This window comes from Phoca vitulina, unplaced genomic scaffold, assembly GCF_004348235.1.
Source record: "Phoca vitulina isolate PV1807 unplaced genomic scaffold, GSC_HSeal_1.0 scaffold3, whole genome shotgun sequence".
NCBI lineage: Eukaryota > Metazoa > Chordata > Mammalia > Carnivora > Phocidae > Phoca > Phoca vitulina.
Genome location: NW_022589706.1, coordinates 27,542,490 through 27,555,462, shown reverse-complemented (window position 1 = coordinate 27,555,462; position 12,973 = coordinate 27,542,490). Strand labels below are relative to the sequence as shown.

General features: G+C 39.7%; 1 protein-coding gene across 3 annotated transcripts in view; it reads right to left on the bottom strand.

Annotated features, from left to right (window-relative positions):
- The window catches only part of WDR19 (WD repeat domain 19), a 122,473-nt gene that overhangs the window by 22,092 nt on the left and 87,408 nt on the right, over window positions 1–12,973 (bottom strand). The window contains exons 33-37 of one of the 3 annotated variants that reach the window (XM_032400207.1): window positions 12,425–12,575; window positions 11,398–11,521; window positions 10,541–10,617; window positions 10,125–10,249; window positions 23–434 (exon numbers count right to left, since the gene is read on the bottom strand). In XM_032400207.1, the coding sequence (XP_032256098.1) occupies window positions 10,138–10,249; window positions 10,541–10,617; window positions 11,398–11,521; window positions 12,425–12,575 (464 nt within the window). In that variant the 3' untranslated portion in view covers window positions 23–434; window positions 10,125–10,137. Of the gene's footprint in view, window positions 1–22; window positions 435–7,485; window positions 9,602–10,124; window positions 10,250–10,540; window positions 10,618–11,397; window positions 11,522–12,424; window positions 12,576–12,973 lie in introns of those variants that run through there. The other 2 variants (XM_032400208.1, XM_032400209.1) reach the window with 2 other exon arrangements.

Sequence of the window (12,973 nt, the reverse complement as noted above, 5' to 3'; positions counted from 1 at the left end):
GTTTATAGTTTCATTCTTTCAAATTGGTGTTTTTATTCTAAGACTGATTGTGCTAAACTTCTCATTTCAAACTTTTAAGTGTTAATGTCTGTGCTGCCCAGACTTCACAATGCTGTCTCCCTTTTTCTGTCTCCAAATCCAGGAAAACATTACAAATATCTAATCAACAATTTTATTTTAAAGGAGATATTTCAAAATATAAAAGTTATCAAAAAGTTGAATATTTACAGTTACATCATAGGCTACTATTAACAGTGCAGAGCATAGAATATGTAAGACTTTGAAGAGGAACTCTACAAAGTATAACAAACAGCAAGGCTATATGTCACTGTTTTGCCACTCTACAATGGCAACTGTACAATGTCTGTGACCTGGAGAGTCTTTTTTCTGTATCCAGAAGCCACCAGGGGTAGAAACTTGGCCTCCTGTGGAATCTTTTCAGCAGGAACATATAGAAAAGACAAAAAAAAAACAAAAAAACAACCCCCACATCTTTAGAAGTGTTTCAAGTAACTGGCAGGCACAAATAAAGCCAAGCTATACTAAAGAAGTTTTTGCTCATTTCTGGAATGTGGAGCAGGATGACTATTCAAGTTAGAAACCTCTGGTCTGTAATCAGTATTGAGTTTAAATCTGAAAGTGTACATGCGAACTGTTAAACTGTTATAAAGTGAGGGTGATGATAATAGCCACTTTACTGGTAAGAATGGGAAAATGCAAGGTAAGTGCTCAGCAATCTATGAAGATTTTCCTGAAACTGAATGGTCATTAATGGTTCCTTATCTAAAAGGAGTCAGTGAACAGTAGCCTCAACTAATATTCATTGTACAATAAGACATTTATAGTGACTTTTTATAGTCACAGTTGTAGCATAATCATAACTTCCCGAAGCGCATCTGCAAGTATATAGGAACCATGGGACTAAGCCTCTACTTTAACACAGGGATAGTGTGGAGAGAGTCTATGTTAAAAACATAAGATCCTCCTTTGGTGGAATTGCAGAGTATCCTCCTGCAAATAATACTTACAAACTCAGGACAAAATATAACTATTCAAAGGCATTGGAGGAGCAACCAAAAGCTGGTAGAAATTGGAAAGGTGTAAACTCTTGAAAGAAGAGAAGTCCACTGGGTAAGATTCATCTTCATATGTGTTTGCACCTGAGGGTAAGTCCATGAGGACAGTGAAGTCATAGTCTTACTAGCTCAGAGAGAGAATAGAGTGGGCTTGTCAGAACTACTGAAATGATAGGGATAATATCCCGAAAATCTGCATATAAACTCCATGTAAACCCTTGAACTTCACAGGCTTAGAAGAGACTTTTATGCTGGACTAGAAGAAGCACAGTTCCACGTTTAAGGGAATGCCATGTGTTAGAAAACTGAGGGCTGCTTCTAGGATCTGAGGGCCCCGGTACTCTCACGGTAAGAATGGAATTCACCAACAGGCTGGACAAGAGTCTCACATTAGATTGCAGCTCCAACCAACTGCAGCCTTGTGAGATCCTGAACAGAAGACTCTGCTAAGCCATGCCTATATTACTGATCCACAGAAATTGTGAGATAGATAGGTTCTGGTTCAAGATGGCAATGTAGGAAGATCCTGAACTACCTCTTCCCATGGACGCAGTGCATCTACAGCTACATATGGAACAAGTCCCTCTGAAAGAGATCCAGAAACTAGCTGAGCAACTGCTGCATATCAGGTGAAAAAGAAAAAACCCACATCAAAAACGGGTAGGAGAGGGTGAGAAAATCTTGCCATACACTCTCTCCCCTGCCCCCCCCCCCCCATGAAGACACACAACCAGGAGGGAATTCAACAACTCCTAGCTTCTCCCTGAGGAGTGAAGGGTTTGGACCCTCCATCTGATGCCCTGACTTTTAAGACTTCCACCTGAGAGATGGGCCTCCAAAACCTCTAGCTTTAAAAGGCAACGGGCCTTGTATCCATGAGAACTAAAAGGATATGGCAAACTAAAAAACAGTTCAAAATGAGATCACATGGACCCACAGTGGCTAATCCCCCAGGGCCCAGCTCAGAGGTAGCAGACTGAAATGCACCCAGTCTATGTGAAAAAGGCCTATTAAAAGCTTTGGCTTGAGGGGCAGGCTTCTAATTTAACACATACTTAGGGGCCAGCTGCAACACTCTGCTGAGACTGCAGAGGCTAGCAGGCACCATCTTTGTGTTCTTTCTCTGCCTTGTGCCAGGTGGCTCTCTCAAAAAGGAGCTTGTGCACAAGTCTGGCACTCCAGTTTCTGCTGCCACCCAGGGGACACCCCTTAATCACCTAACTCTGGTGGCCATCAGGGTTTTACGTTTGCAAGTCCCAACTGGACTGTCACAAACAGAAACCATTCTTAACCAGCTAGTCTTCCAGGGCGTAATGCAGAGGCAGCAGACAGAAATGCCCGGTCTTTATGAAAGAGGCTTATTTGCTTAATTTAATAACTGTGGCCTGAAGGTTCGCCTTCCAATCAGCCTGCAACTAGGTGCTGACTGAGATTCCCCCCCTTCAGGAGGTCTTGGGAGCAACTAAGAAGGAAGAACCAGGGTAGTGTTGAATGGTTAGGCTCATTTCCTACATGAGGCCACTCCTTCAAGACTGGGAGAGGTCTTAGCTAATGTGTGGAAACCAACACAGAGTCAATGAAAATGAGGAAACAGAGGAATATGTTCCAAACAAACAGGTAAAACCTCAGAAAAAGACCGTAATGAAATGGGGGTAAAGTGATTTACATGATAAAGAGTTTACAGTAATGGTCATAAAAACAATTCATGAACAAAGTGAAGAAAGTACTAAACAAATCACAGACTTGAAGAATATAACCACTGAACTGTATAATACAATAAAAGGGTTCAATAGCAGAATAAATGAACAGAAAGGATCAATGAAACTGAAGACAGGTCCATGGAACTCATCTAATCAGCATAGCAAAAAGATAAAAGCATGAAAAAAAGTGATTACAGTTTCAGGGATTTATGGGATAACATCAACCAATATTCACATTATAAGGGTCCTAAAAGAGAGGAGAGAGTCTGAAAATTTCCCTAACTTGGGGAAGGAAACAGACATCCAGATCCAGGAAACCCAGAGTTCCAAGCAAGATGAACCCAAAGAGACCCACACCGAGACACATTATAATGAAATTGCCAAAAGCAAAAGGAGAGAAGCAACTTGTTACATACAAGGGAACCCCTATAAAGACCATCAGCAACTTTTTCAGTAGAAACCTTTGCAGACTAGAAGACAGTGGCGTGACATACTCAAACTGCTGTGAAAGAAAAGAAATGCTAACCAAGAATATTCTACCTGGCAGTGTTACCCTTCGGAATTGAAAGACAGTTCATCACCGCTAGACCAGCCTTAGGAAATGTTAAAGGTGCTTCTTTAAGCTGGAAGTGCTGGTTAATAAGAGGAAAACATGAAAGTATAATCTGAATGCTTAAAGGTTAATATATAAGTTCAGAATAATCTTGTAATGGTGGTGGGTTAATCACTTACAAAAGCAATAAAAATAACCATCATGACAGTAATGGACACCCAAGATGCACAGATACAAACTATGACATCAAAAACAGAACGGGGAGTAAAAATGTAGAGCCTCAGAACTTGTTATCAACTTAAAATAGGTTGAATGTAATCCTCATGGTAACCACAAAACAAAAATCTACAGTAGATACACGAAAGATAAAAGGGATCTAAGCATAGCCCTATAGAAAGTCATTAAATCATAAAGAGAGCAAGAAAAGAAGAAAGGAACAATGGACTTACTGCCATTTTTATTGTTTTCTGGCTATTTTGTAAGTCCGTATCTGTCAATAATTACTTTAAATGCAAATTGCTAAATCCTTTGATCAAGAGTGGCTGAATGGATTAAAAAACAGTATCCATCTATCCTGATGCTGACAAGAGACTCAGTTTTAAGGACACAGACTGAAAGTGAAGGAATGGAAAGGATATTCCAGGCTAATGGAAATCAAAAGAAGGCTGGAATAACTTTACTTATACCAGACAAAAAAGATTTTAAAACAGACTGTAATAGACAAAAGAAGGTCATTATACAATGATAAAAAGGTCAACACAAAAATGGATATAACATTTGTAAGTATGCACCCAACATAGAAACATCTAAAGATATAAAGCAAAAATTAAGGTCTAAAAAATAGCAATATAGTAAGAGTAGGGGACAGACAGTGGATAAATCATCCAGACAGGAAATCAATAATAAGGAAACACCGCACTTAACAGACATTTACAGTGCATTTCATCCAAAAGCAGAATACACAGACTTAAGCACACATGAAACATTCTCTAGGACAGATCATAGGTTAGGCTATGAAAACAAGTCAATAAATTTAAGAAGACTGAACATCTTTTCTAACCACAATGGTATGGAACTAGAAGTCATTTATAAGAAGAAAACTGGAAAATTCAAAAATATGTGGAGATTCAACAACATGGTATGGAACAACCAGTGGGTCAGAGAAGAAATCAAAAGAAAAAATATCTTGAGACAAATGAAAATGGAAAGACAATATACCAAAACTTAAGGGATGTAGCAAAAGCAGGTTTTTTTTTTTTTTTTAAAGATTTTTATTTATGTATCTGAGAGAGAGAATGAGAGACAGAAAGCTTGAGAGGGGGAGGGTCAGAGGGAGAAGCAGACCTCCGACTGAGCAGGGAGCCCAATGTGGGACTCGATCCCGGGACTCCAGGATCATGATCTGAGCCGAAGGCAGTTGCGTAACCAACTGAGCCACCCAGGTGCCCAACAAAAGCAGTTTTAAGAGGGAAGCTCATAGCAATTAATGCCTACATCAAGAAACAAGAAGGATCTCAAGGTAAACATAACTAACTTTATACCTCAAGGAACCAGAAAGAACAAGCTAAGCCTAAAGTTAATAGAAGGAAGAAAATAACAAAGAGCAGAAATAAAGGAAAGAGACTAAAAAGACAATAAAAAACAGCAATAAAAAAGAGCTGGTTAAAGAAAATAGATAAACCTTTAGCTAGACTCACCAAGAGAAAAGGACTCAGAAATGAAAGAGGAGATATTAAATGGATAACACAAATACAAAAGATCATAAAAGACTACTATGAACTACTACACACCGACAAATGAAACAACTTAGAAAAGAAATGGAATATTCCTAGAAACATATAACCTTACAAGACTGAATCATGAAGAAACAGAAAATCTGAGCAGACCAATTACTAGAAAGGAGATTGAAGTAATCAAAAAACCTCCCAGCAAACAAAAGTCTAAGACAAGATGGCTTCACTGGTGAATTTTACCAACATTTAAAGCATTCAAACCAATCCTTCTCAAACTCTTCCAAAAAATAGAAGAGGAGGGAACCCTTCCAAACTCATTTTATGTGCCAGCATTAGTTGGCTACCAAAACCAGACAAGGATACCACAATAAAGAAAGTAATAGGCCAATATTTCTGATGAACATTGATGCAAAAATCCTAAGCAATCTATTAGCAAACTGGATTCAAAAATATGTTAAAAGGATCATACACCACGATCAACTGGGATTTATTCCAGGGATGCAAGGATAGTTTAGCATCTACAAACCAATCAGTGTGATATACCACATTAAGAAAATGAAGAATAAAAATCATATGATCAGTTAGTAGATACAGAAAAAGCATTTTAACAGTATTCAACATCCACTGATGTTAAAAAACTTCACCAAAGTGGGTATAGAGGGAACATACCTCAGCATAATAAAGGCCATATAGGAGAAGCCCATAGCTATCATCCTTCTCAATGGTTAAAAGCTTAAAAGCATTTCCTCTAAGATCAGAAAGAAGATAAGGACCCCTACTCTTGCCACTTTTAATTAAACATAGTACTTGAAGTCCTAGCCAGAGCATTTACGCAAGAAAAAGAAAGAAAAGGCATACAAATTGGAAAGGAAGAAGTTAAAGTGTCACTATTTGCAGATGACATGGTATATATAGAAAACGCTAAAGACCACTAAAAAACTGTTAAAGCCTAATAAATGAGTTCAGTGAAGTTTCAGGATACAAAATCAATATATAAAAATCTCTTGCACTTCTATACACTAATAATGAACTATCAGAGATTAAGAAAACAATCCCACTTAAAACTGCATAAAAAAAGAATGAAATACTTATGTGTAAATTTAACCAAGGAGGTGAAAGACCTGTATGCTGAAAACTATAAGACATTGGTGAAAGAAATTAAAGACAAATAGATACTCTGTGGTCACAGATTGGAAGAATCAAAACTGTTAAAGTGTCCATACTACCCAAAACAATCTACAGATTCAATGCAGTTTCTATCAGTTTCCAATGATATTTTTTCACAAAAATAGAATAAACAATCCTAATGTTTGTATGGAACCACAAAAGATCCTGATTAGCTAAAGCAATCTTGAGAAAGAAGAACACAACTGGAGGCACATTTCCTGAAACTATATTACACAGCTATAGTAATCAAAACAGTATGGTATTGGCATAAAAACAGTCACATAGTAGACAGTAGATGTGAAGATCAATGGAACAGAATAGAGAGCTCAGAAATAAACCTGTGTATATATGGTCAATTAATTTGTGACAGAGGAGCCAGGAATATATAATGGGGAAAGGAGAGTCTCTGTAATAAGTGGTGTTGGGAAAACTGGACCACTAGCTCACCCATACACAAAAATCAACTCAAAATGGATTAAAAACTTGAACAGAAGACCTGAAAGCATAAAACTCCGAGAAGAAAATATAGGGGGTAATAAGCTCCTTGACATCAGTCTTGGTAAGGATTTTTTGGATTTGACACCAAAAGCAAAGGTGGCAAGGCAGCAAAGCAAATGTAAACAAGTGAGACTATCCTAACTACAAAAAACTTCTGTATAGCAAAAGAAACCACCAACAAAATGAAAGGGCAGCACATGGATTGGGAGAAAATATTTGCAAATCATAGATCTGATAAAGGGTTAATATAAAGAACTCATACAGTTCAGTAGAAAAAAAGCCACTTAAAAATGGGCATAGGATCTGAATAGAAATTTTTCCAAACAAGATACACAGATGGTCAACAGGTACATGAAAGGGTGCTGCTAAACATCACAGGTTATCAGGGAAATGTAAATCGAAACCACAATGATGTATCACCTCACACCTGTTCAAATGGCTATTACCAAAATGACAAGAAATAACAAGTGTTGGGAAGGATGTGGAGGTGCCTTGGGCACTGCTAGGGATGCAAACTGGTGCAGCAACAGTGAAAAACAGTATAGAGGTTCCTCAAAAAATTAAAAATAGAATTACCATGTGGTCCAGCTGTTCCACTGTTGGGTATTTATCTGAAAAACAAAATCACTATCTTGAAAAGATACCCCTATGTTCATTTTGGCATTATTTACAATAGCCAAGATAAGGAAACAACCGTAAGTGTCCATCTACACTGGATAAAGAAAATGGCACGTGTGTATGCATGCATGCACCTAAACACAGGAATATTATTCAGCCATAAAAAAAGAAGGAAATACTGCCATTTGCAACAACATGGATGGATCCTGAGGGGGAGGGCACTATGGTAAGTGAGATTAGAGAAAGACAAAATACTGTATAGTCTGACTTATGTGTATGAAAAAAATGGAATTGGAATTCATGGATACAGAGAACAATTTGTTGTTGCCAGAGGCCTGGGGTGGGGAGTGGGTGGAATGGATGAAGGTGCTCAAAAGGTACAAGGTCATAAGTCTGGGAGATATAAGGTACCGCATGTTAACTCTAGTTAACCATATTATATATTTGGAAGTTACTAAGAGATTTAAAAGTTCTCATTAACAAAAATTTGTACCTCTGTGTGGTGTGGATGTTAACTCACTGTGGTAATCATTTCTGTATATATAACCATTATGTTATACACCTAAAACAACTGATGTCAACTATCAATAAAAAAATTGACATAGTTAATGTATATTATTTTAAGATGCTAAATTTATGATAATATGTTACACAGCAACAGGAAAACGAAACGAATCCCAATCATAATTTGAGCAAGCTTTAAAAATAGAATTTGACAAGCTGATTCTGAAATTTTATAGGGAGATGGAAAGGATTAAGAGTAGTCAAAACAATCTTGGAAAAAAATGACAACATTGGAGGATCCACAGTACCTGACTTTAAGATATACTAGAAAGCCACAGTAACCAAGACAGTGTAGTATTGAAATAGGGGACAAATACATCAATGGAAAAGAAGAGAGTCCAGAAGTAGATCAGTATTTAAAACCTCATTGGTTTTCAACAAAAGCACCCAAGCAATTCAATGAGGAAAGAAACTACTTTTCAACAAATGGTATCAGAAGACTGGATATCCAGTTGGGGCAGGGGAGAATGTTAGTCCTTGTCTCACAATGTAAACAAAAATAATTTCAAAATGGATCGCAGACCTAGAGCTTCTAAAAGAAAACATATTAGAATATGCTTGGGAGTTGTTAGTAGGCAAATATTTTTTTAGACAGGATACAATAACCATAAAACTTAAAAATGTATAAATTATAAATTCCATCAAAATCTCATCAAAAGATACCATTAAGGAGAAGAATTGGGAAGCCACAGAAAGAGAAAATATTTGCAAAATATATCTGACAGACCTGTATCTAGAAAATACAAATAAAAGAAGTTTTACAACTCAATAACAAAAAGACAACCCAGTAACAATGGGGAAAGAACAGTCTTCAGCAAAAGGTACTGGGACATGTACATGGCAAAAGAAGGAAGTTGGATCCCTAAACTCACACCATACACAAAAATTAAATGGATCAAAGATGTAAATGTAAGAGCAACAACTATAAAACTCTTAAGATGGGACTCCAAAAGCACAAGTAACCAAAGGGGGGAAAAACAGGGAAAAAAAGATAAACTGGACTTCACTAAAATGAAAATATTTACGTCAAAGGATACTATCAAGAAAGTAAAAAATTATTCCACAGGATGAGAGAAGATATTTGCAAGTCATGTATCTGATAAAACACTGGTGTCTAGGGTCTGTTAAGAATTCTTATAACTCAACTATAAAAAGACAAATTACCCAGTTAAAAAATGGGTAAAGGACTTGGATAGACAGTTCTCCAAAGAAGATACACAATGACCAACAAGCATGTGAAAAGATGTTCCATATCCTTAGTCATTAGGAAAATGGGAAATCAAAACCACAAATGAGATACCACTTCACACCTACTAGAATGATTATAAACAAAAAGACAAGTGTTGATGAGGGTGTGGGGAAACCCGAGCCTTCATATGCTGCTGGTGGGAATGTAAGAGCGTGCAGTGCTATGGAAAGCAGTTTGGACCAGCAAGGACCGGCAAAGAGGCTACTGGGGCTGCCCCACAGTGAGCAGAGGCGGCGGCTGACGCTCTTTGTTTTTGCACATGCGATAAAAAGCTCCCGGACGGTTTATGAAGGAACTCGATACACTGCAGGCAGACTGAGAGGACTTGCCCATGGACTGGGTGACGGGTGAGGGTGAGATGAGTCACAGATAATGACCGGGCTTCCCCCCAGACCAGCGGCTTGAACGGAGCGGCTCCTGACTGAGGCAGGTGGTGAGAAAACCTAGAGAGGCGTTTTAACCAGGTGAGGGGAGATGCCGTGGCAGGGACTAAGCTCCCTGCCTCCCTTTGCAGTATGTGTGGCCATGGGAAAATTCTTGCCAGTGGAATGCAAATGGAAGGGGTGTGTGCAGCTTCCACGAGACACGAATGAGACTTGGAAAGAAAAAGGGATTTCTCAAATCTGTGGATGCCAAAAGTTTTATAATATATTCTGAACTTTAAAAAACTCCACTGTTACTAGCTGGCTCTAGTTTTAATGGACTGATTAAAAAGAAGCCCTTGTGATTTGATAAAATACATTATAGTTGGAATCCTCGATGCTGCTTGGCCAGAAGGCCTTTGTCACCGTGGAGACAGTACGACTAGCATTTTTAAAGGACATCGACGGTTTGTTGTCAGATTCTTCAAATCTGACAGAGTTACATGATGCACAAAAAGGGGCCACTGCCAATACAAAGTGTAAAACGCTGTCTGCTCTGTGGCCCCTTGGCCCTGGGAAAGGGAGTCGGTGGTCTGGGACTTACCTGCACAGGCCACTCACTGCTCCACCTCTGTTCGCAGGTACTGCGTACAGTCGGAGATTTGTTTCAGTTGAGCAAAGTTCAATCTTTCTGAACACATAGGACATGTGCTTTCAGTGTTTAACATGCTGTTTGGGGAGGGAAAGGCAGAGTAGATTAAATATATACTATTCCTTTAGCTTTGGGTGATTCTAATGTGAAAAACGATTCCTGTCTACACCTCCTTAGTACATACTCATCACGCAATTTAAGAATTAGGAATATTCAGTCTCATGCAAGATCCTCTTTAAGGGTAATGGTCTCAAAGGTCAAGAAGGTTTGGGTCCTGAATAAGGAGATCTCAAAATAAAAGAGGGGTTGAATGAAAGGCCTATTTTTGGGTAAATCTGTGTGACTGAATGAAACAAATGCACACTTACATCTTAAATTCTGAGTACAGAGCAGGGAAGTCGCAATGTGGACACACAGTCCAATCATCCTTCAACATGTGTCGACCCTGGAAACAGTACATTTAAGAGTAAAATTCATCATTTAAAAAATTCCTGCCATTATTCAATTATAATAAATGTATTAAAATTAAAAGCCAAGACCTCTAAATTAGGTGAGCAACTGACTAGAAAGAGATGGCATCAAACAGACTGAAGCCAGATTTCATTTATCACATTCATGTATAAAGAATAGTCTTCAATTTTGTGACATCATTACCTAAATTTATTTCCCTTTAAAATAAAGTTTATGTTAGCCTAGTGATTAACGAATAATCTGGTATCTAAAATTTTCTAATAGGGGGCACGTGGATGGCTCGGTTGAGTGTCTGACTCTTGATTTCGGCTCAGGTCACGATCTCAGGGTCGTGGGATCGAGCCCTGTGAACCCTGTGTTGGGCTTCGTGCTCGGCATCAAGTCTGCTTGTCCCTCTCCTTCTGCTCCTGCCCCTGCCCCCCCCAACTCATGCCGTACTCTCTTTCAAATAAAATAAAATTTTTAAAAAATTTTTCTACTAGGTCTTAAGATTAATAATAAAAACCACCACTTATTCAGTATGCCAGGTAGTACACTAAGGCTTCACACATGTTCTGTCATCACCCTGCAGTTTATCTCAATAGGCAGGCATTGTTATGGTTGGACCCAGCAAGGTAAAGCAAATTGCAGAAGGTTATATAGCCAATAAAGCAACAGAAAAAGGATTTAAGCCCAGGACCATCTGATCGCCAAGTGTGCTTTTTACACATCAAGTATTCAAATGAACTATAAATAGAAGATACAAAGAACTTACTGTTACAATGCAATATGGGATGTTATTTTTACATCCAGGACAGAGGAGTTCACACTCTGGGAGAAGAAATTCGCAGAATGGACACGGGGTTGTGGCCTCTTCTGTCTCGGATGTATCAGGTCTCCTGTGAGAGAGAATCAGGTGGAACATGCCTACTTCTTCACAGTCAGGATCTGAGACTAGAGAGAAGCTCACATCAGCCTGCACTCCAGCTCAGGGAGGAAGGAGAGGGACTGAATGGTTAAACCGGAGCACTATCCAGGCCACATTTGGGGGCTGGAGTTCACAGCACAGTAAATGGCGGAAACAGGGGTGGGTCTTGCTGGATCTTCTCTTCCTGTGCCACCGATGCCGCTGACGGGGTAAGCTTGCTTCTTCCCCTGTCTCCCCCTTTTGTGGACTGAAGCGGTAAAGGCTATTCAGGGCTGTGCAACAGGACTTCTGTGACAATGGCAGTGTTCCAGTTCTGCGCTCTCCAGTACGGTAACCAGGAGCCACGTGAAGCTTCTGAGCACTTGAAATATGGATAGTGGGAGGAACTAAGGTTTACATTTTTAAAAATTTTAATTAATTTAAATTTAAATAGCCACACGTGGCTAGCAGTTACCATATGAGACCTCATGGCTGTAGAGGAGTCTTCTGTGGGGAGAGAATGACTAGCTTGTCTTCCGAGCTAGTGCCCGGGCCACAGTGGCACTAAATGGTCAGGGTAGATGTATGTGCTCTGGGCCCCGCCCCCGACTCTCAACGAGGAGGAACCCTCTGTGCTCAGGATGACAAAGCTGGAAGACAGAGGTCTCTGTCCTTGCATCAGGACACAGCAGCCCGGAGCCATGACACTGTGTTTAGAAGTCAAATACTGACTTTTTCAAGCCATTGTTGGGTTTTCTGCTGCTGGTAGCTGAATACAATCCTAATCGCCACCCCCAGTCCATTCTCTGCCTGAGCCTGCACATTTAGCAGCCAGAGTCTGAAAACTACATTTGTGAAATGTGATGAGGTAGCAGAATCAGCTGTCACTGCCTACCTGACCATGGCCTCGATCTTCTTTTTGTATTTGGCATCTATTTTGTTGCGGTACTCGGGCCTCATCAACATGGCTGCGAAGCTGAAAGCAGAGTTCTTCAGGCCTGCTCGGTGACACTCGATCACCGTGGACGTCAGGATTGGCACGATGTCTGCAATACACACGGGAGAGCAGAAAGCCCAGGGCTTCTGCTGTCATGACTCTGTCCCCGTTCAGGAGGACAACACAATCGCACCTCTAAGTTTGCTTTTCCTGGCAAAGAACCAGATAGGACCTGTTTCATGAGGAAAGGGTGCTCATCAAAATGTCCTTCCTGTGGTTATACTGTGTTTTGCCTTGTAGCCCTGGGACCTGCACTCCCTTGATGTCCCCTTTTGCCTGTATCTTCCCCAAACCACTCAGATGCGTTTTTGCGTTTGACAGGACTGCCCGTGAATGGTCAGGGAGATTAGTCATTTTATGCACTGACCTCTCTGCGTGCGTCTGTGTCTTCAGGACAGATACCCAGGAGGTGAGTTACTGGATCAAAGAAAGTGACTTTTTAAAAAA